Genomic DNA, 23,514 nt, shown 5'->3' with positions numbered 1-23,514 from the left:
TAAAGGTAAAGTTACTCAAGCTGTCAAAGATTTCTTTATTATTGGGAAATTATATAAAGCTGTTAACTGCACTACTATCATACTGGTGCCTAAAATACCCATTCCAAATACAGTCAAAGATTATCGATCAATTGCCTGCTGCACCATGCTGTATAAACTGATATCTAAAGTGCTAGCAGCCAGGATACAACAAGCCATTGCCTCTATCATCTGTGAGGCACATGCTGGCTTCATTCCTCACAGAAGAATAGCTAATAACATCATACTACAACATGAGCTAGTAAAGGCATATACAAGGAAACACATTTCTGACAGATGTATGATCAAGATTGATCTTCAAAAAGCCTATGACTCAGTCGAGTATAGTTTTTTGGAACAAGTCCTGATAGAGCTGGAATTTCGTATGAGATTTATAGCATGGATAATGGAATGTGTTACCACTGTTAACTATATTGTCATGATAAATGGCGAATCCACCCCACCCTTTGATGCTTCTAAAGGTTTGAGGCAGGGAGATCCTATCTCCCTCTTCTTATTTGCCATAGTTATGGAGTATCTCAGTAGAAGTCTCAACAGTCTCAAAGAAGTGAAAAGTTTAAGATTTCATCCAAGATGTGCAAAGCTAGGAATCACATACCTTAGTTATGAAGATGACCTCCTGTTATTTGCTAGACGTGACCTTCCCTCAATCTCTGCTATTCATAGATGTTTTAGTCAATTTTTCCAAGTATCTCGACTGCAAGCAAATCTGAGGAAAAACTTAGTGTATTTTGGTGGAGTCCCTCAGACTGTAAGAAGGGATATTCTGCAACAGTTAGGTTTCACATTGGGGGAACTGCCTTTCAAATATCTTGGTATCCCACTTGCTACCAAGAAGCTTTCATTGATACAATGACATCCTTTGGTAGAGAAGATAGTTGCAAAGATTTCTTCCTGGACAGCAAAGAAATTATCATATGCTGGTCGAGTACAGCTTGTTCAAACTGTGCTATTTGGTATTCAATCTTATTAGTCGCAGCTGTTTACTTTGCCTTCAAAGGTTTTGAAGATGATTGACTCATACTGTAGAAGCTACATCTGGTCTGGGATAAATGTGGTCACAAAAAGGCTTTGGTAGCCTGGGATAAAATGTGTACACCTAAATCAAGTGGGGGCCTAAACCTGATTAATTTGCATTTATGGAACAAGGCTGCTCTAGCTAAAGTATGCTAGGATGTAGCACCTAAGCAAGATCGACTATGGATAAGATGGATACATGCTTTTCTACATCAAAGACAAACTCTTTGAAGATGTGGCAATTTTCCAACAAGCAAGCTGGATGGTGAGACAAATCTTAAATGCTAGAACAACTCTTCAACAGGTGCAACATCAGCAACATCAAAGAAAGAGTATGATCAGCAGTTTCTACTTGCAGTTGTTGCATGTTAGGAGACAGACCAAGAGTTAACTGGAAATGCTTGATGTTCCAAAATAATGCCGGGCCAAAATCTATATTTACCATGTGGATGCAATTACATGGGAGATTGCTGACTGCAGATAGGCTGATACAATGGGGACTAGTTGTAGATCCAAAGTGCTCCTTATGCCAAGCTCATGATGAGAACAAGGAACACTTGTTTGTCAACTGTCTATTTACTATGGAATTATGGTAGAGAATCCTACATTGGACGCAAAGGCAGGATGTTACTAGGGATAACTGGGAACAACATATGCAATGGATTATACAATGTGCTAAGGGTAGGACACAGCGAGCACAAGTCTTTAGGATGGTATATGCTGAGATAACTCACTTCATTTGGATTGAAAGGAACCCGCGATTGTTTGAAAAGAGAAGCAGAGGAGTTGATAGTATTACACGAGAGTTAGGTTGCATATGTAACGTGAGAGTCACCACTGGGATTAGTAGCAATTTAATGTTTAATATAGATAGTTAGTGTAGGCGTTAGAATTTGTAAGAGTTATAGCTGCTGAGTTATAAGCATGCTATGGATATGTAAAGTTTACTTGTGATTAATATAAAATTGTTAGTTACCAAAAAAAATATGTAATATTAAATTGCTTAATGTGAACACCATATATGAGTATATCTTTTCCTATTCACTTATTACCCTAAAAGACCAATTTTCTGGCTAGATACACAAGGAAAACATGGGGAATGAAAAATTAAAAGGGAGTTTTCACAAATTATTTGTAATAAGTTCTATGACAAAGGAAATTTACCATAGTAACAACAACAATAACAAACACAGTATAATCTCATAATTCGGATCTGGAAAGGGTAATGCATACGCAAACTTTATTTCTATCTTTGTGAAGGTAAAGAGGTTATTTCTGATGGACTTTCGGCTCAAGAAAGACAAGCATAGTTACAACAGTAATGAAAAAAAATACGATAATGGAGAAGCCATGAAAAAAAAACAGTAACAACAACAACATAATAAGATAACCGAAGCAAAAAAAATAACAAATAGTAATAAAAATCTAAGAATAAAAAAATATAAGAACAATACTACTTTGTCTTGATTTCCGATTGATGAAGAAGAAGGAAAATGAAACGATTCTATTTTTAACTCGCCCCCGGCTACGTGTCCTTTGGACACTACTGATATGAAAAATAAATACGTTCTACTAAGTACTACCTACTAACCTTCTACTTTAATTCTCGATCTCGACATCCTCATGTTAAAAAAGTAAAAATAGAAAGAAAAAACAAAAAGGTGTGGCAAATGGAGGAATGAAATTTTCAAAAGCTTAGTGGGCGTTTGGACACAAGAATTGTAAAATTTCAAAATAGGGGGAAAAAAATTTTCAAGTGAAAATGGTATTTGAAATTTAGAGTTGTGTTTGGACATGAATATAATTTTGGGTTGTTTTTGAAGTTTTGTGAGTGATTTGAGTGAAAATTTTGAAAAATAGCTTTTTGGAGTTTTTCAAATTTTCAAAAATTTCCAAAATGCATCTTCAAGTGAAAATTGAAAATTTTATGAACAAACGTTGATTTCAAAAAAAAGTAAAAAAATTTTAGAAAAAAAAAAAATTTCTTATGTCCAAACGGGCTCTTAATATGTTCAATGGTTTATTTTCTTGTAGCCTTTGGCAAAAAAGTTCATTTCATCCTCTTCTAAGGTCTGTGAAAACACAAATTTACAATAGAGAAAAAGTTGCAAATCTCAATTCCAATACCACAATAGAGGAAAATAGAGAGAGGGGAAAAAATAAAAATAAAAAAAGTAAATAAAGGAGAGTAGGTGGAGGGTTGCTTTCATAAAGCTATTATTATTGTCAAAGCTTTGGGCAATAGCTTTTTCTTAATTTGCTTTGTACAGATATCTGGACCCCACTACCACTCATAAAAACATATAAAATAATTACTATAATTAATACTATAAAGAAAGTGACCCCACAAACTTCTCCTCTCATCTAAATTTTGGTTCTCAGAGTTTTCTAACTGTTACTAGACCCAACCTTTATTATTTATTTTTATGCAAATAAAATAAGGTTAAAATATATAGGATATACACTACACAATGGATTGCCAAAAGCCCCACAACAATCATTGTGTGTATATAATAAATAAATATTTAAAGAAATATTAATATTACTTTAGAATATTTAAAAATGAAATAACATGATGATTTACTTATATAGTACTTAATTAGTATAATTATTGTGATAAAATATGACAGCAGATTAGGTCTGTAGCAGAGGCCATTTGTTATTTAAAGTGGTATAATCAGATAAAATACCTCTGATTGACCAACGTGGTTTTACACAATTGGTGTCAGAAAATGAGAGTTTAGTCTTTGATTTATTAAACTTTAATTATGGGCTAATCTGGAAAAAAGAAAAAAGATAAATGTCAGTGCCTCCAAGCTGGGATCAATAAGAACCAAATTAATCTTTACTAATGATTTCATAAAAAAATATATTCATGGAATATGCCCAAAATTATAATCCCATCTTTTTCTTTTTAAAAAAAAAAAAATTAGTTTGGTGCCTAGCCTATGTGTTAAAAACTTAAAACATTGTTAATGTGCTTACAATAAAATAATTTGTACATTAAAGTCTTGGTTAGTGATATTTTTTGAATTCACCGAGGGCGTATCCGGTGTAAAGGTTACGGGTTCATCCAAACCTATAGATTTTGTCCATACCTTTTATTTTTGCCTAATAAATTATTAAATATGTATAAATAATAAATTTTGGACTCATTCAATTATATGAGATATAATAGAATTGTGAATCTATACCCATAAAATTTAATTCCTGAATCTGAATCTGAAGACCATTATTATTTATTGTTGAAAATTAAAAGAGACGTAAGTTAGTTCAATATATCGTTGATATTTATACTTGTCAATTCAATTTATTAAACCTTTGAACCTCTGTATATGAAAGAAGAATAAGCAAATTGGATAACTATTTACCATTTCTGCAAGTTACCGATTTCTAGAAAAATATTAGCATCCTCTTTCTGCTTGTAAAACATAAATTCTGGTTAAATAAATGTAATCTCTATACTTAAAACTCTAATATTTGGAAACCCAAAAAAAAAGAAAATAAAACTTTTGTATTTGCTATCTTTTCTGTTGTTTGACTCTAATCTTGCCGCGTAGACAATCATAAATTTCCACCTCAATCTGTTGACCTACTCTATTTAAGTTTTTGCATTGACCCATTAAAAGTTCAAATAAAAGAAAATGATTCTACAAAGATTTTCTATATTTATTTAGGGATCTCATGTGTTATTTTTATTTTTTATCAATGTTATGTGAAAAAGACCAAATAATTAAAATAATAATTTATAGTAGATCATAAAATTAAACATATTTTAAAAAGGTTATCAGGTAATTACCCAACAAACAGTCAATAGTGTGTAAATCCAAGAAAGTATTCTTTGCTTGGGAGTTGGAACCTTGAAATCAACCACTCCTACTATTGCCCTTACCCTAATTATTACCATTCCCAATATATTTGAACCACGTGTTAAAGCTCAGTAATTTTTGTAACTTCTACTTTCTCTTTCTAAAAAGCTCACACAGTTAAAAGCAGGTCAAGTTTGTTCACCCACATAACATAATCCCACACTATTAAAGAATATGCTAAATATAAAAATAATCGAGTAAAATTACAAAAAGAAAATAAAGGCCGAGGTAGAGTAACGAGTAAGTTCAAGATTTTCTTTTCTTTTCACATAATTATCAAAGATTGAAGAAATCTCATCCAATCAGTCACATTTAATAACTTTTTAACGAGGGCGGTTTAAGCTGACAAGTTTCTGAATAAGAGGTGTTGAATTTTATTTTATAAAACATAAAATTAGTTTACATGATACACGTGCTTTCAATGTTTGATATGGCGTAGTACAAAAGATAAATTTATATTAAACCTAGAAATTGAAAAACAAAAAAATTGAACACTTAAAAAAGAATAAAAAGGGGGGAAAGAGAGAAAATTACTCCATTTGAGAACACACACGAAAAGAGAATATCACGTTATTCTAATGACTCCTCCCCTTACCGCTTTGCCTCTTCTTCACGGCGTTCAAGATTGCACGAGTTCCTGCCGTCATCCCTCCCACACCCTGCTGCATTCTCTTCTTTCTATGTATTCTTCTCCATACCACTAAAATTATTTTTCTCAAATTAATAAATGTGAAATTAAAAATAAAAGGCTGAAAATACAGATTGTTCCCTAATTAGGAAACATTTGGATATGCATTTAACAGGCTATATTAGAATATCGAAAAACTTTACCCAAGACAAGAGAGTGAAACGCAAGAAGACTATAAAATTATATCCGCATAACTTATAAAATTCAGTTTAATCTAATGAATGAGATATAGAGAAAAAAAGTATGTAGACAAACGCAAGCTATTTATAGAACACGAGTTCATATCATGAAATTCGAATATTAACATTAAAATGACAAAAGATACGCGTAATGATTTGATCTCTTTTTTGCGATTTTTAATGCTTTGGAAAATTACTACAACAAGGATAGTTTTTGATTCTTATTACAGGCCCTTGCAAAAAAAAAAAAAAAGGAATTATAACGGAGAACGGAAAATTTGAAAAAAGGGTTTCCGATCATAAAATCTGAAACTCCGATTGCTTCTATATATTTATATATATTTATAATTTGTACGTACTAGAAAAATTTTGGAAAAAAGTTAGAAAATTTTCAGAAAAAAGTAGACAAAACTTTTTTTTAGGGTTTTTCCCTGAGAAGGGAAGCCAATCCGGTGACGACGACCTTATTTCCTCTGTCACAACTCCTGGGCTTCAATGCCGGAGGTTGCCACGTCATCATTAACGGCTTTACCGGCTTCTCTTCCTCGCTGCCGGAAAATTTAACCGGCAGCGGCGATGTAAGCAACGTTGCCGATGTGGTCTCGTTGCTACTGGACTCTAAAGACGCGGACGACGGCGTTTTCTCACCAAAAATCAGCTCTAATTCTCCAAACTCAGAATCAGATATTTCTTTAATCTCAGCAGCTTCAGCTAACTCCTCCTCCTCCTCCTTGACCTCACTCTCGTCTCCGGCCTGTGCTTCGGCCACGCCGTCGGTCCCAGTTGCTGTTTTCTCGGCTCCGGCTTGTGCTACGGCGGCGGTATCAATTATTCGAGTGTGAGGGCTAAGCCACTTGGATTTTATGTACTCGGCTTTACGCCAGGGAGCGATGTGCATGCCTTTCTTCTTCAAACTCAACCGAGCCGCTTCCGAGACGATCGACACTATTTGCAGAAGCCGATCGGATTTTCCGACAAAGATGAACGGCAGCGACAGAAGAACCGCCTTGTAACTCCCCGTCGATCGGGCAATCTCAAACTCCGATCGAAAATCTACATCAACCAACACTCTTTCCCCTTCCACTATCACATCAATGTACTCATATTCACCTGAACAATTTTAAAAAGAAAACAATTCAGTACAAAATTGACCAAAATTTAATACATCAATAAAGCACATACAAAAGGGAAAAAATAAATTATCTACCCGCAGGTACAGAAGAAGTCTTTTCCCATTTGGATTTGCAGATGGAAGCATTGTAGCCAAGTTTCGAGAGTTCATCGGTCACAATTTTTCGCAAATCGTCTTTACGCTTGCAAGCTTTGTTTTTCTCAACAATTTTTGAGGTATCAGCTAATAGATTTCTCTCGGCCACACTTGCACACGGAATTAAGCTCTGAATTATCGCGACAAAAGTAACAATCAGATTGATTCGAAATAACGAATGGAAATTCATAGATATATAGTTCATAGTTCTGTGATAGTTCTCTTACCTTGAGAGTATCAGAGAAATCACCGAAGGAGGAGTTTGTAACTGAGTCAGCGAAACCGTCAAACTCGTCATCGGAGCTATCATTGGTGTTGCCGTTGAAACAATTGCAACGATTCAGTCCACATTTAGCAGTCGACGGCTTTTCATTGTTCTCCTCGATGAAATTCTGAACCATCTGGCCCAAACAAACTGAGCTCGGCTCAAACTCAGTAACTGCTCCTCCATCTTTTTCATAAGGCAATTCAATGCCGGTGCCGGCGGCATTCGGCTTCTCTACTGCCGACGAAATCCGTAAGACACTGGGGAACGGTCGATCGAAGAACCTTTTGAGTCGCGATTTCACCACAGGCTTTGCTGTATCGTTTTGGATCGATTCTCTGTATGTCGGAGAATCGATCGGCTGAATTTTCATCGGAGGCATCCTCTGTTAATCGTACACTCCCTCTCTCTCTCTCTCTCTCTCTCGTTCTCTGTGTAGAGCCTAATTATACTCTGCGTCAGTTCTGCTCAATTTTCAGAGCTTTTAAAAACCTACTCGCTTTGCGTGATGATGTCAAAATCAAAAATCAGAATTCTGCATCTGAAACCATTCAACTAAAAGCAGCCCAAAATCCTTACAGACAACTTCACTTTTCCGCACAGATACACGAAGAAAAAGGAAAAGCTCACTAATACAAGAAAAATTAAAATAAAATTTCACCTAAAATCAATGCTTTGAAAATATCAAGTTCATCATAATATTCACCTACACCACTTCCTTTACCAAAAATTGGACCAAAGTTTACAGTTTTACACAACTGCACATCATCCAATCAACATCATCACCGTCACATATATCAACGATAACCTCATCGAATCAATCAAAGCAGTCATACGTACTTTTACTTTTAAAGAAAAAGGAAAGATTGGCCAAAATTTGGATTCGGAGTTGAGGAAAAGAAAAGAATGAGTGTATTTTTAGGTCAAGGTTTTTTCATGGAAAACGTGACTATAATGAACAGAAACACGAGCATTGCATTTGTGAAGAAAGGAATATGTCGCCGGAATATTCATTTTCCGACGGGAGGTCGTTATCGCCGGGAAAGGGGAAACTATGTGAAGGAGAAAAATGAATGACTTTTCATTTTCTCTTCCTTTTTTTGCCTTTTGTTTTTCGCTCAGATTTTGGTTTTTTGTGAAGTTGAAGTTAAAATGATAAACGAGATTTGAGGTGTTTATATAGCGGGAAGTGAGGTGAAGAACAACGAGGGTGGGGGGGTTGCTGACTAGGATATTAAATTCCACGTCGGAAATTACATGCACGAATTATTGTACAAATTACGGGATTTTTGCTCAAGTGAAGGTATTAAGGCGTAGGGTAAAGTTAAGGGCTTTAAGATTATGACACGTAGTGAAAGGTGTTACGTGAACGGTTCAGATTAGAGCTATGGCCTATGTGAAGAGCGTGACCCTGGTTTTATGGGAGTTATGGCCTTGTTGGGGCAGAGGTAATTTGGCTGTTCTCATTCTTTTACTTTTCTTATGGGTAAAAACGTGCAGTTATTAATCATGGTTTAGTGAAAGAGGTAAATATGTTCAAACACATTATACATCTATTGGTATGATATAAATTATAGATGCGATTAATTTTTTATTAATCGTATTCTTTAACCATTAATCAGAATTTTCGAATTTGAGACTGTAAATTAAATAATCTTTAATAGAAAGCTCAAATTCGCAGATACGTTTTTTCTTAAGAAAAAAATTAGTTTTTTTCACTTTTAACTTGCGTCAGAAATTATTTACATTCGATATAATTTTTGTATATAACATACAAAATGTATATATATTCAAAAAATAAATAATAAAATTTCAGCTATTATTTTGACAACGGGTATATAGTGTCATTTTCCTAAAAAAGATTGCACCTACGGTAACAGTGTTACTGAGTGATTCTCTCACTCAAATAGTATTCTAGATAATTTAATTGTTCTATTCTCTTTGTTTCAATTTATGTGAACCTATTTGATTTGACACAGAATTTTAAAAAATAAAGAAGACTTTTAAATATGTGATGTAAAATGGGTCACATATATTTTATATAGTTATAAATCATTGCATAAAGATAAATTATTTCAAAATTATAAAAAATGTTACTCTTTTTTGGACGAAATAAAAAAAATAGATTTATATAAATTGAAACAGAGATTAGTTTTTATTTTTGGCATAGATGTCACAGTCAACTGTTATATCAACTTCTTCAACAAATGGTTTTGATCATATGAAAGTGTAATGTTGAGGATTTTGGTGAAAACTAGCTTTATTTAGTCAAATTTTCATGCGTCATGACATTACATTCTCTCTGTTTTTATTATTGCCCTATAAGGCCCTAGTGTCCTATTTAGTATGGGACCATTGGTATTAGCATTATTGAATTATGACCACATCATTGTAATTTTTTGTCTTTAATTTTTAATGAACACTTAAATTGACCTTGACTGCACTTAGTGGTGTCAATAGATATTCAAAAATCGACTAAATCAATCGAACCGTATCACACGGAATCGATTTTTAAATTTCTTGTTAAGAAACCGTAGGTTTTTATATAAACTTCTAACCGCACCGATAATTAGGGTAGGTTTTTTATTTTATAAAAATAAACCGAAAAAATACCGAACCGTACCGAATAAATTTTACATATGAAAAATATATTTCTCTAGTAAGTTTAAAAATAATAATGCATTAAAATTTTCTTTGGGCATTAAATTTTAAGAATTATGATCTACTTAAACTAAGTTATTTTAATTATCTTTATTAGCAAGACGCAAAGTATTCTAGCGATAATGAGTAACAAACTACGATGTATTGAATATGTTTCCTTTCATATAATTTAGATTTATCTTTTTGAATATTTAATTTTCTATAAACTTTATTCTTCAGTCCCAACTTGGTTAATATCTTTCCACTCGTGTGATTTATATTTTATTTGCCTTTGCTTGGTTTCTTTTACGTTGTTGTAGAATAGTTGATGGATCTATACTCTAACCATTTTTTTTTTAATTCATCACCCTTTAAACAGTAAAAATGTCTAGAGAATTTTGTCAAGTCCTATAAAAGAATGTATGTTATTGCATTCTACTTCTAATGGTAAATTTTACATAATATTTAAAAAAATACCGAAAATTAACCGAACCGTACCGATACCAAAGAGAAACCGACATGATTGAGACGGTTTCGAAAAGTCTAATTTTGATTATATATAATAGAATAATCGAAAAATTAATATGGTACAAATTTTATAAAATAAATGACCGAACCGAATCATTGACACCCCTAACGGAACGGATAGAATTTCCCTCACGTACACACACATATACAATACATGTGTATATATAATATACATAAGAGCCCGATTCAGAATTGGATATTTAGCTCATCATCGAACTCATTACTCGTTTTAATTATTGGATTCTTAATTATATATTTAAACTTATTTAATAAATTTTATAATACAAATACAAATTTAAGAAGAAACTGCATAATTCATTGGGACTCATATGTACTAATAAGCTAGCCCCGCCCCTGTGTATGTATAGACGTATATTTCTTATAATGTCCTATAAGATATATATTGTGTATTAAGTTTTTGGTTTCGATTGGTGTAAATTCAATCACTAGAATTTAAGATGATAAGAAATTATCTATTGGTAACAAATAGCTACCTATTAAGCAAAGAAAATCTTATTTTAAAAGCTTAAAAATAAAAATTATATATATATCATCTATTTTTGGCATTAAACAAAGTTATTTTGAAATACAAATCACACATTTATTAATTGGTACAATTCTTTTTTCATAGTTCATACGATCACTTTTTTTTTTTCTTTTTTTCCCCTCAAAGATTTCTGAAGTTTACGAATACTACAATTAAATTGCACTGTATTATTGGTCCAGTTAAACGCAAAAAGATTCCATTTGGCATTAAATTGGTTTTTGGGTCAAAAAAAAAATTGAATAGATACCTTGACCATTGCTCTGGTTGCTTGACAATAGGGGTAATGTTTAGCATTTTATTTCTTTTTCTTTTTCTTTTTCTTTTTTCGTCTTTAGCATTTTATTTCTGAAACCATTTTTTGATAGGGTCCATGGCTATAAGTTAAAGGTCATACCAAGTACACTGCACTTTACTCAATTAGAAAAGCCTAAGACTAACAACTTTATTTTATATGCTATATTTTTCATGTGAAAAATTGATCTACTCTCTTCATATAAATGAATCCTAAAGAATTGATTATTTAGTGTAGTGCTTTAGCGAAGTCGAAAACACAATAAATTGTTGTTTTCATATTCATAGCCCCTATGCAATAAATTTTTTTAACAAAATATGGTAGCTTTACACACTAATTCAAAAAATAAATTTTTTTTTTTTGTCATACTACTTACTCTATCTCCAAAAGAAGAGGATTACTATCTTCGATCCACTTTAATTGATTTTTTTGTTATTTTTTTTATAGTCCATAATATTAATTTTTTCAGATATCAAGAAAGAATTAATTTTTTTTTTCAAAGTTGTTTTTGAAGTAAAAAATCAATGTGTTTTTGTTGTATTTTTATTAAATAAATTAACATTAATATAATCTATTTTATTATTAATTAATATTAAAAGATGAATTTCTTAATATGTATGAAAATAACAAAAAAAAAATTGATTAAAGTGGAATGGAGGGATTAATATTTTACAAGCTTTTACGTAATTTTTAACTATAAATAGTAAGTATGAATTACGGAATTAAACTGTTTTCTCAATCATTATAATTTATTTTTTAAAAATATTTAAAGTGGTCCACATGGCCGACCAACAAAGAATAATGGGGGTCCACATGGCACTTTCTTTTTTGTGATTGTTCTCCTAAAGAAAACATGACTGCCAGGCAAAGTTAACTTCCAAAAATCCAAAATCAGATAAAGTTTGAAATTTGTGAACAATTTATTGAGTTTTACAAAAATAAGAAAGAGGTAAATAAAAAAGAAAAAGATAGACAAAAGATGGAATAGCTTGTTGCCAAGTGTCCATTTAACTTTAAGGGGACCATTCCTTTTCCTTTCCCTAGCTGTTTTCCTTTTCTCTGTGTGCTTTAAACTCAATTCAATTTCGTTTGGTCCATTCTACATCATTTAAACATGTAAAATGAAGTTAACCCCACAAACAAAATTTTAAATTATTGGTCAAGTAACTCTCATTTAATATAGTCTTGTGTTAATAAATTCATATATAGTTTACAAGAATGTTTCAACTATATATATATATATATATATATATATATATATATATATATATATATATATATATAAAACTATATAAAACTATTGACTAAAAACGGAAGGATGAAATGTGCAAAGTAGATCACGCACCTGTTGTGGTACTTTTTTTCAAACTAAAATTAATAGGATATCTGAAGATATTTGAAGCGTATATTACACATTATAAACTCAAAAAACCATTCAAATATTTTATCTTTTAACGACATATAAATTTCCTAATATTTCTTTTTATCACTATATACTTCAAAATTAACTTTATACTAGTATTTCTTGAATTGTGTTGTAAAAATAGCACTTACTGTCATACTCAAACTGTTGCCTACTACCAGCCCATCATAATTAACTGTGTTTACTTCTTTTTTAGTTTCTACTGATTTATATTTCTCCTTTTTTTCTTTTTCTTTTTTAAAATATTTCCTATTTTTTGTTTTTTAATTAGTTTCGAAAATTGCCCGTCGTTTTCTTTTTTTAGTATTTTAAATTTCTGAGAATGACATATGAGATGCACATGAAATAAATTTTGTTTTAGGTCTAAAAGTCCATTGGTAATAGATATTCTATTTAATCTGATGTCAGCCCCTAGTTTCATATATACATAAATGTTTTAAAAGAACAGAACGATTTTTTTTTTTTGTATTAATTTTATGAGTGTTTGCATTTGATTTTGAGAAAATTGTTTATTGATATGGAAAAAATGAAATAAAAAAAAGTGTCAATAGTAACATGGCCCATGGTTGCTATTGGATGACATTTTGGGCCTAGTAATGTATTTGTACTCCAAATTTCAGATAAGGCTGTGGGGCCCATATTGTAGGCCATCATGTGAGTTTAGAAAATAAATTGGTTATAAATAAAAGAAAAAGGATCAAAAATAATCTTATACTATGAGTAAAAGATTATTTTTGCAAGTTGTTTATACTTTCGTTCTACTATTATCCCTGACGTTATAAAATTGATGCAGAAATACCTCTCCTTCGTTACGACCAGGGGCGGCTCAACGAATCTCGTGGCCTAAAGCGAAATCATATTTAGAGGCCATTACAATTTTTTTCAAAAAAAATAGGAAAAAGAGAACAAAAAATAAAGTGGAGGACTATCGAATATTGAGGTCCAGAACTCAAAGTAAAAATTTTGATTCGGCTATCATCATAAATCAGAAAAAAATAAAATAAACGTACATAACATAATAGCTTACGTTTCGAGTATTAACGGTGTAAAAAATATTTACTCTGTCTGATCAATTTAAACGGTGATTCTAGTTCATTCTATTAAGTAACACTTATTGGTGAATATCTAAAATAAATTATAAATAACCAAATATAATATGTAAAGAAAATCGGTGCATGAATGTTTTTGTGTTCATGTAGTTTCAGAGAACATTATAAAAGAAATTTATTATATTGTCGATATATATAATTTAAATCTTATATGTAAAAGATAAAATTAAAATAGAAAAGTGAAGCAAATATATTAATTAATGAGGGAAGAAAATTATCATAATTTATAAATTTATTTTATAAAATAACCTCAATCAAGTAGCAAAAAATATACTATAACACTTACTAATTATTTATATAAATTATATAGTATATAATAATAATAATAATAATAATAATAATAATAATAATAATAATAATAATAAATAAATAAATAAATAAGTTTTAAAATAAATTTGGAGCCTTCAAAATTTGGGGCCTAAGGCAATGGCATCACTGCCCAAAATCTTAGAGCCGCCCCTGGTTATGACTATCTACTATGGCCAACACCATTCCACATGGTTTATACATGTTAAAGACAAATATACCCTTTAAATTAAAGTAAGTAATCTCTACGTCATAACTCTTTTTATTATTAATTATTATTTTTTGATTTTTATATTGTTAATTATTGTATAATAATCCACTCGTTATTATCTATTGTATAAATAACTCTTATATTATGATTTTTGAATAATTAATATGTGAACTAAATGATCTTTTAAACCGTGCAATCGAAATAGTTCCTGATCTAACCCGTGTATAGTTTTATTATAAAGTACATATTTAGAGTAAAAATCTTCTTCATTAGGTAAATGGTCAAAAAACCTAAGAAAAAAGATTAAGAATACTGTATTCTTGCACGCATACGACATACTGGTAGTACGTAAATAACAAACAAATATAGTAATGGAGTGGTAAGTACTTCTTGATTCTGAATTAGAGGTCTCGGGTTCGAGACGTATGAAATCGTCTTTGTTCGGAAACGCTTTAGCCCTAATATAAAATTTTTTAGAGCGAATTTGGATTTAATCGGTTTCTAATACGAGTATCGGACATGGGATAGGAAACCAAAAGAAAGTAGTACAATACTCCATCCGTCTCATATTATATGTCATGATTCTCTTGTACACGACTCTTAAAAAAATTAATTACGATGAAATTTAGACTACTTTACCCTTATTCATGTCTTAATATTTAATTTTTCTTTATTTATATTTGAACAAAGTTATTCATAATTGAGATGTTTGTAGTCTCCAATGATAATAATTACTAAGGGTAAAAAAGAAAAAATATAATCATTTTATTTTTAAATTTTAAAGTCTCAAATAATTTGAGACAACTATTTTTAGTAACCACGACTAATAATATTAGACGGAAGGACCCATACTTAAAAAATAAATCCACTAAACGACAATGTACCATTTTGTGCAAACAGAAGTTATTACGTGTGAATTGGGAACAGAGAAACTATCATTTCAAACTGGTCCCCACCGGACAACCATTGACAATATCTCCACACGGATACATTAAGCCACACGTGTAAAAGGACTAATATTTTAAATCTAATTAATTATACCGTCGCCTAAGATTTCTTCTATAACAATTCAATTTTTATGTTAAACAGACGCTCTGATAAGTAATAACAATTGGTGTTAAAACTAAAATAGTAACTTAATGTTTGCCAATATAGGGGAAAGACAGCACGGTACACGAAGTATTTCAAGTTCACGCAGGGTTCGAGGAAGAGCTGTACTCTAAGGATGTGATGAAAATGACAATCTACCCTGATGCAAGTATTAATGACTGATTCCACGACTCGAATCCGTGACTTATAGGTCACACGGAGATAACTTTAAAAAGAAAGTGAATCTTTTATTTCCTTGATATAGTATGATAACAAGAGCAAAAAATCCATATTAATTTCCAAAAATATATTGAATAATTAAAAGAAATGGAATGGTCTGACCGAGAATTTCTTACAATTGCACTAATTATTTTTAAATTGGAACACCTTGACTTGACCTAATAATAGGGAAAACGAAAGTCAATAATATCGTGAGATATTTTCAAATGTGAATCCTTAACAAAGAAAAGTTAGCAATATACAACTGTATAGCCATCAAAAACCTAACAACAATAATAATATAATTGTAATCTAACAAGTAAGGTTTTAAGAGTGTAGTGTGTATATAAATTTTATTCATATTTTGTGAAGATAGAGAGACGGTTTCCGATAGACACTTGGTTTAAAAAAATAAAATCTCGACATTGGTGAAAAGGAAATACAATATCGAAGTAACCATATAAAAAGAGAAACAATAGCAATAATAATAAGATAAGAGGAAAACTGAAGCAAGAAAAACAACAATTAATAATAGAAATATAAAATAAAGAAATACTAGACTACTACTTCAACTACAGAACTGAAAGAAAGAACGTTGTATTACCTCCTAGCCTAAATAAAAACCTAAACCTTGCAAACGAAAATTACCCATTAAAACAAAATCAGACCCAAAAAGGAAAAGAATAATTAATAATTTACCCTCAATAAAATAAAGAAACATTTCAAAAAATGCAAAAAGAAAATGTAACTAGTCGTTACTGATTTTAATAAAAAAGGTATGTTTTTTCTTTCTGTGTAGGAACTTTAGAGAGACAATAGTATTAATAACACAATACTTTTTATGATTGTCTCTTGAAATAATCAAACCTCTTTCTTTAGCACTACTCATTATATCTTCTTTTTCTTTATAGACTTTTAAGAACATGGGATCGTAATTAAGTAGAGTACTAGTAGCTTTAATTTTATAACTCAATATGTGCTTTTTGTTTACCTTGTTTTACCTTTTGTACGTTAAGGTAAAGTTGCACACTTTATGTATGGGGGAAAAGAATAATAATGAAATTATTGGGACCCAAATTTCATAATTAGATTTAGGGATATCAATCTCCTCGAAATCCTAATCTCATAATTATGCATTTTAAAATGGCCCTTAAAAATAAATAGTAGTATATATATGTTACTATCTTCTTTCTCCAAGCATAAATTAATCTTGAATATTTGTTCCATTATCTTTATAATTGAAATCTGATTATATTATTGCGTCATATAGAAAAGTTATCTAAAATATCAAATTGTTAGAAGTGGGATAAGTATGATATTGTTATTACTTGAGAAAAAAAATACAAACGATTAACGTCCTAAATGATATCAAAATTAGAATTTGTCATATACAGCACAAATCTGAATTAATTTAGTAGCTTAAAGTGTAAGCAAATATGAAGCGTCATTTTCTACTTAGCAATAGGGCCAGATCAAAAGTATGTGAAAATTAAAATTGTATTTAATCTGGATATGAATTTAACTTGGGAAAGAATTAATACGAGGGAAATGCATTATTTCACTTAAAATTGAACGAAATTATAAAATAGATGATGATTTATAAATATATGTTATTATTTTCAAACAACATTTATGTTCAATCGCCTACAAAATCAATGTGCAAATTAAGATTTAACATAAAAAAGTTTAACTCTGGTGCTTCAGACTCTTTTCATTCTTTTTGGAAAACGGACAAGGGATTATTTCCCATCAAATTATTGCAGTTTGAAGGAGGTTTTTGTAAAAGAAAATTTGCATGTGGGTCCTCTTAATTTCCTTTATTTGCATTTCACACCCCTCATTAAACTTCCACCAAATTAGATGAGACATCAAATTCCGAGTGTTAGAATTTTGATAGTACTTTGTACAATATTACACATCCCATCATAATTATGGAGTTTTTTGAGGGGTCCTCCTCAATTGTTTGTGTTATCACAATTATTTTAGTTCCTAGACATTAGAAGCTTATACTAGAAGCTGGTTTCTCTTTTTCACATTCTTTTTTTAATTGTTTTGATGCAAAATAGGAATATCTACCAATTGGGGTATCACATTTAGGTAAAATTATTCGCGCTTATAGCAAATTAATAAGTGCATTGTATGTGTTTGCACATTAGCCTAACTATACAACAACATACTTGGTGTTTTTTCATGGGGTCTGAGGAGAGTAGTGCATGTGTAAACCTTATCCCTACCTTGTGAAGATAGAAAACTGTTTTCGATAGACCTTTTCGGCTCAAGAAAAATATTTACCTAACCTAACTATGGTTAATTAATATATTTATATCCTATTAAATCATTTCACCATAATAAGTTGATGTAATTTAATGTAAACACCCGGTGCAAATGATTTTGTTCATAAAAGACTTGTCGCTTAATAGAACTATGAAGATTTTTTCCAATGTGGACTTATGCATGTGGAATTATTTAATAGTTTTTGTATTTTTTTTTCTTTCTTGATCATTGAAAGCAATGTTCATTTGTATAAACCAATTTTATTATATTGTCTTAAGGATTAGCAACCAATTTATTTTTAGATATTTATCATTTCCTTCAACCTTTTGGCCAAACAAAAATTTTAATTTGTGACCACTTGTGCAAAGCATATCACTTTTGTCCTCTTATGTAAGAAAAAAAAAAACGTAACAAAGTAGAGGTTTGAATTTTTCAAAAGGTCAAAATCAAATTTATTAGTTTCTAACTTACTACCTAAAAGAAATTTTAAATATATCTTTTTTCATAAATCTTTCTGAAATACAAGCTCATCACAATATCTTTGTAGCTTGACTTGCAGGCTAAATTTAGTTTTCTCCTGGCAAAATGCCAAAGTTTGGTGACAACCTTTGAGAAGCTACATTTGTAAAATTCCACACTAATCTCATCCTATTTATTTATTTATTTATTTATTTTTAAAAGGAATTATTTCAACATCTTATCCAAATAACTATAGAATACGTCAGTCTAATTATTAATTAATAAAACATCCTAGAAAGACCCCACCTCAAACATTATTTCGTTGGCCAACAAATCCCTAAATGTTAAATATAGTCAATACCTATATATCACCCCCCCCCCCCTGCACCCTACACTCCTTTGTTTTTATAATTCCTACAAATACAAATTTTCCTTATCCATAAGGACAAGATAATTAGAAGCAAATGGATCATTTAAGTAGAGGCGGAGCCGGGATATGAATGAGTAATTTTAGTTTTTAAGTTATGGAGTATTTAGTGTTTAAATTAATAATTTATATATATTTAATGAATTTCTTAATACAAATACTTAATTTGATTTAAAGTTAGTGAGTTCGGTCTAACCTGTAAGTTACACTCTAACTCTGTTCATGTGTTTAAGTTTTGGGTTTAGAGTACCATTGAACCTATTTGTGTCGATTTATACTAAGTTAGTATAAGTATATATACCTTTTAATTTTGTTCAAGTAGTTTTATACATAATTCGAGCCAAATATAGTGTTTATGCCTACACAAATTGTTCATATCTTATATTTCTGGGCGGGTTGGACGGTTTGGATGAGTTTGGGCTCAAATTGCCACCCCTAAGCATAACGTATAATTTTTCCGTCTCAATTTATGTGAAGAGGTTCGCCATACAGAAGTCAAAGCACTTAATTTTCAATGTGAATTCGCACAACACTATTCAATTAACTTAGAAAGAATTTTAGAAAATTGCAGTAAAAGAATAAAAACACCTTCATTTAAAATGAAACGAACAGAGCAGTACGTAGATTTAGTTGTAAACATTCAAGATTATGTAGATGTATGTAGGTGTATATATTATTTAGCTTATATTTTATGTTGTTTTTGTGGGACGATCCGATCCAAAAAAAGTCATGTCAATGGTGTGTGGGGAACACTTATATTTGTCTAAAAATATTAAATCTTGATTAACTATAGATGAAAAATGACCCACATGAAAGTAGAGGTTTGCTTTATATCATAGCTATGTTTTTATTTATTTATTTATTTATTTATTATTTTGCCTTGTAATCTTCAATGTTCTTAAGCTCTCAAAGATAATCTTTCAAATCGTCTCTTTGCTGTCATCGTATATTTTAAAGAAATACAATTTTCTAATCTTCATGATATATAGTATTTTCATTGTGATACCCTAATAAAAGAAAAAAACACCATTTATCAAAATTGGAGAAGTGGCTTTTCATATTCATTAGCGTGCCGTTATATTATATTGGTTTTATTAAAATACAAGAGGATAAGGGTCTATCTTTCTTCAAGATATCGAAACGATTTTCAAAAGAGCATGACAAAGCATCCCGCACAGGTTCGGAGAAGGACGGGCACCCGAAAGGGTATAATATATATAGACAATTTATCCACGGCTCGAACCCATACATATAGGGCTCACAAAAGTAACTTTACTGTTACACTTCGAAACGATTTTAAAGTGTGGAAGATTTCAATCGGGCTATCTCTGAAGAAAGGTAGCGGCACGAAGGATATTTCACATCTCGATTAAATAGCTAACACGGGACTGGGTTAAGCATAGCGAGTGACAATACATGTCCGCTCATAAGACCGAATACAAATTTAATGCTAAAAAGATATTTGGTTAAACTTATAAGCTGATTAAACTAGCTTAATCTCAATCGAGAATTAATTGTAACCCATAAAATTGGAATCATACTAAAATATTTTGTTGCATGGCCTATATTTTGAAGCTACATTATTCACAATGACCATGTTTTTACTACTCGGGGAAAAAAATAGGGTATCAAAACTTCACAAGAGAAATAATGATTTTATTTAAAGTGAGAAAATGACTGATTAAGACATGAAGCTTGTTCTGATAAGGAAAAACTATGTAAAATACAAGGCATTATTTTTGTTCATTTCTCTTTATCAATACTATACTTCTAGTCAGATTCATCATAGTAGTAGTTTGAATTCTTGCTTTTGGCTTCTTTTCTTTACTTTGGTAAAAAACCTAAACATTACAATATCCTTTAAAAAATTAATTATGCACTTATTAATCTCTTCATCCCAAAAAAATTTGCAAAGTTCAAAATACTTTGATCGAATTATTTAATTAGTAGTCTCAAACCAAACATTGATTCTTTATTTTTTTAAATAAGATTTAAATATTTAAAACTCACCTAAAATTTAAAGTATGAATCACAGTTTTGTATAACTGAAAATATCCGAAATTTTTCTAAAGTTATAATCAAAGAAACATATAAAATAATATAGTAATATTTCTAAATTGACTTTTATTTTTTGGGTATAACCTCTTGTATCCTGTCTCATTGAGTCGACTAATTCAGATTCATGTTGTGTAAGACCATTAAATGGAGAAGTGCTTTCTATCAAGGGTTTTTCCGTTCCCAGGGCTTGAACTCTACAACTCTCTGGTTAAGATTAAAGGGATTGATCTCATTCTTCCCACCACATCCCTTGTTGGTCACCAGGGGCGGATATAGCCTTATGTTTATGAGTTCCCGTGAATCGAGTAACTTTTGCCTAAATTTTGTATAATTTATATTAAAAAATTACTGAATATTTACAATTATTTGACTATTGAACCTAGTTATTATGTATATATAACTCGAGTTTGTCGTAAGAACTTATAAATTTTAAATCCCAAATCCGACTTTTCGTAGTCACTTTTCTTTTTCCAATATTCAAGTTCGTGTCACTCTTTCAAAATTAAAGTAAAAAATGTAGTAAGATTAATTAGAGGTAATATTCCTTTCTTATAGGCATGACTTAAGTCCATGATCACTAGAAAAGGACCTTTATGAATTACTAGTGAAAAATAACAGGGAAGGAAAGACAACAGAAAAACCCCACAATTTGAAGGTAAAGAACATAAAAAGGGTAGCTCAGGTGCACAAGGTATTTCGTATTTACGCATAGTTTAGTGAATAAATACTCGTCAAGAAGTGTGACGAAAACAATCTACCATACTACAAATATTAATAATTATTTTTACAGCTCAAACATATAACTTATATAGGTAACAAGAGTAGTAAAATTAAGTGATATGTGAATGTGGTTGTCATTGAAATTGATGTTACTTTAGTGTAGCAGGTGATAATAGGCTTTCAAGTCACATCCAAAACCCTTTTTTCTTTTATTTTTATTTCCAAAAATAAAATAAAAATAAAAAAAAAGCAGGTGAAAGGTCCCACTTTGAAATTATAGAACTTGATAGTTTTTGAGGCCATGGTTGTGACTTGTGCAAAAGAAAGTTTGGTGGTTATGAATCATTTGCCCATTTCAACCTAATCCAATTATTATTTTCAAAAAAAGAAAGGAAATTATATTCTGCATATCATTCAGGAATATACTTCCAAGTGGCTAACTTGTTAAAGGCACTCATGTTTCCTTGTCTTGTACAACCATATACATTCTACCACTACACTCAAAGATATAAGAAAAAATATATCTTAGGTTTATTTTATTGGATGGTAAATTTTATATGGAAACAAATTCTTTTGTACCATCTACTTGCCTCTTTATAATAATAACATATTTTATGTTGATCACAATCTCATTTTGCAAAGCTTGGATTAATTTCTCTCTTTACTAACCTCACACACACATATATATATTTTGGAAAGAGGAGAAATAACATTTGTGACTATTCTTCTTGTTTTTACTCGATAAAAAATTATGCAAAAATGACTTTATGTTTCAAGATTAAAACAAACTAAACATGGCGTGCAAATTTATTTACTTATAAAAAATAACACTAATTTGAACTTCTAAGGAAGTTTGGTGGTTCTATAGTAGATAAATTTTATTTTCTCGTAAAGGTTTTGGCCTGGCAAGGTATTGTCTGTTGTGGTAACACCTAGGGGTGTTCATAAAAAATCGAAAAATCAAATCAAACCGAAAATCGAACCAAATCGATCAAAAAATTCGATATTTTTTAGGTTCGGTTTGGTTTTGGTTTTGAATTTTAAAAACCGATCAAATTTGGTTTGATTTTGGTTTTAATAAAAAAAATAACCGAAAAAACCGAACGAAACTGACTATAAAAGTAGCTATTTTAAATTTATTATTACACATATATATATGTATATTTTTATATAAAATTTTATGGTACATACTAGTCATTTATATTTTTAGTCTAGTTCCTTGCTATTATAATAATCTAATTCTTTGCCTTTATATTCTAGCTTGATTGGTAGTTTTCTTTTGCTAAGTACAAGAATTTATTTCATGCTAAAAATAATCGATTTTTAATTGAGTACTTTAATTATTTATCACTATTTGATTCAATCATCATCAATATATCTTGGTAAATGATAGATTTCTCAAAGAGTAATTGATTTGATAGTGTTACGTTGAAAATATAGTCACCGGAATATGCGTTTGGTAGTGTATATCTCATATTTAAGAAAAAAATCGATGAATAACCGAAAAACAGACAAAAATCGAATCAAACCGAATCGATAAAAAAATAACGACTTATTTGATTTAGTTTCTTTTTCGAAAAAAACCGACCCAAACCGAACGATGAACACCCCTAGTCACATCTATGAGGTCTCACGCTTTTGTCCCTTAGGATTTAACCCAAAAGGAGAGTTATTTCTGAATTCGTCCTTTTATATATGAATCCTAACTTCAAGCTTCAAGTGAAATCCCTTTTGAGTTCAATCGATGGCGGTATGTAGGTTATCACACTCACCCCTTAGGGATTTAGTAAGCGTTTGGACATAAAAATTATAAAATTTCGGAAAAAAGTGAAAAATAAATTCAAGTGAAAATGATATTTGAAAATTAGAATTGTATTTGGACATGAAT

At 30.5% G+C, this 23,514-nt stretch overlaps 1 protein-coding gene across 1 annotated transcript; it reads right to left on the bottom strand.

Moving 5' to 3' along the window:
• Positions 1-5,935: 5,935 nt before the first annotated feature.
• LOC104088953 (uncharacterized) lies at positions 5,936-8,473 on the bottom strand. Its single transcript, XM_009593744.4, has 3 exons — positions 7,287-8,473; positions 7,000-7,189; positions 5,936-6,902 (listed from the first exon to the last, which is right to left on the bottom strand). Exons 1-3 carry the CDS (start codon positions 7,704-7,706, stop codon positions 6,211-6,213), a joined length of 1,302 nt encoding a protein of 433 aa, XP_009592039.1. The 5' UTR covers positions 7,707-8,473; the 3' UTR covers positions 5,936-6,210.
• Between the last annotated feature and the right edge of the window lie 15,041 nt (positions 8,474-23,514).

The sequence above is a fragment of the Nicotiana tomentosiformis genome, chromosome 9 (assembly GCF_000390325.3).
Source record: "Nicotiana tomentosiformis chromosome 9, ASM39032v3, whole genome shotgun sequence".
Lineage (NCBI taxonomy): Eukaryota > Viridiplantae > Streptophyta > Magnoliopsida > Solanales > Solanaceae > Nicotiana > Nicotiana tomentosiformis.
This window is presented reverse-complemented; position numbering and strand designations above follow the sequence as displayed.

What these genes read in the sequence shown, in the direction of transcription:
- LOC104088953 (XM_009593744.4), bottom strand. Translation starts at nt 7,706, where the DNA reads ATGCCTCCGATGAAAATTCAGCCGATCGATTCTCCGACATACAGAGAA. An exon ending in ATTTCTCTGATACTCTCAAG is followed by an intron (nt 7,190 to 7,286) that starts GTAAGAGAACTA and finishes GCGATAATTCAG; the next exon opens with AGCTTAATTCCGTGTGCAAG. An exon ending in GACTTCTTCTGTACCTGCGG is followed by an intron (nt 6,903 to 6,999) that starts GTAGATAATTTA and finishes AAAATTGTTCAG; the next exon opens with GTGAATATGAGTACATTGAT.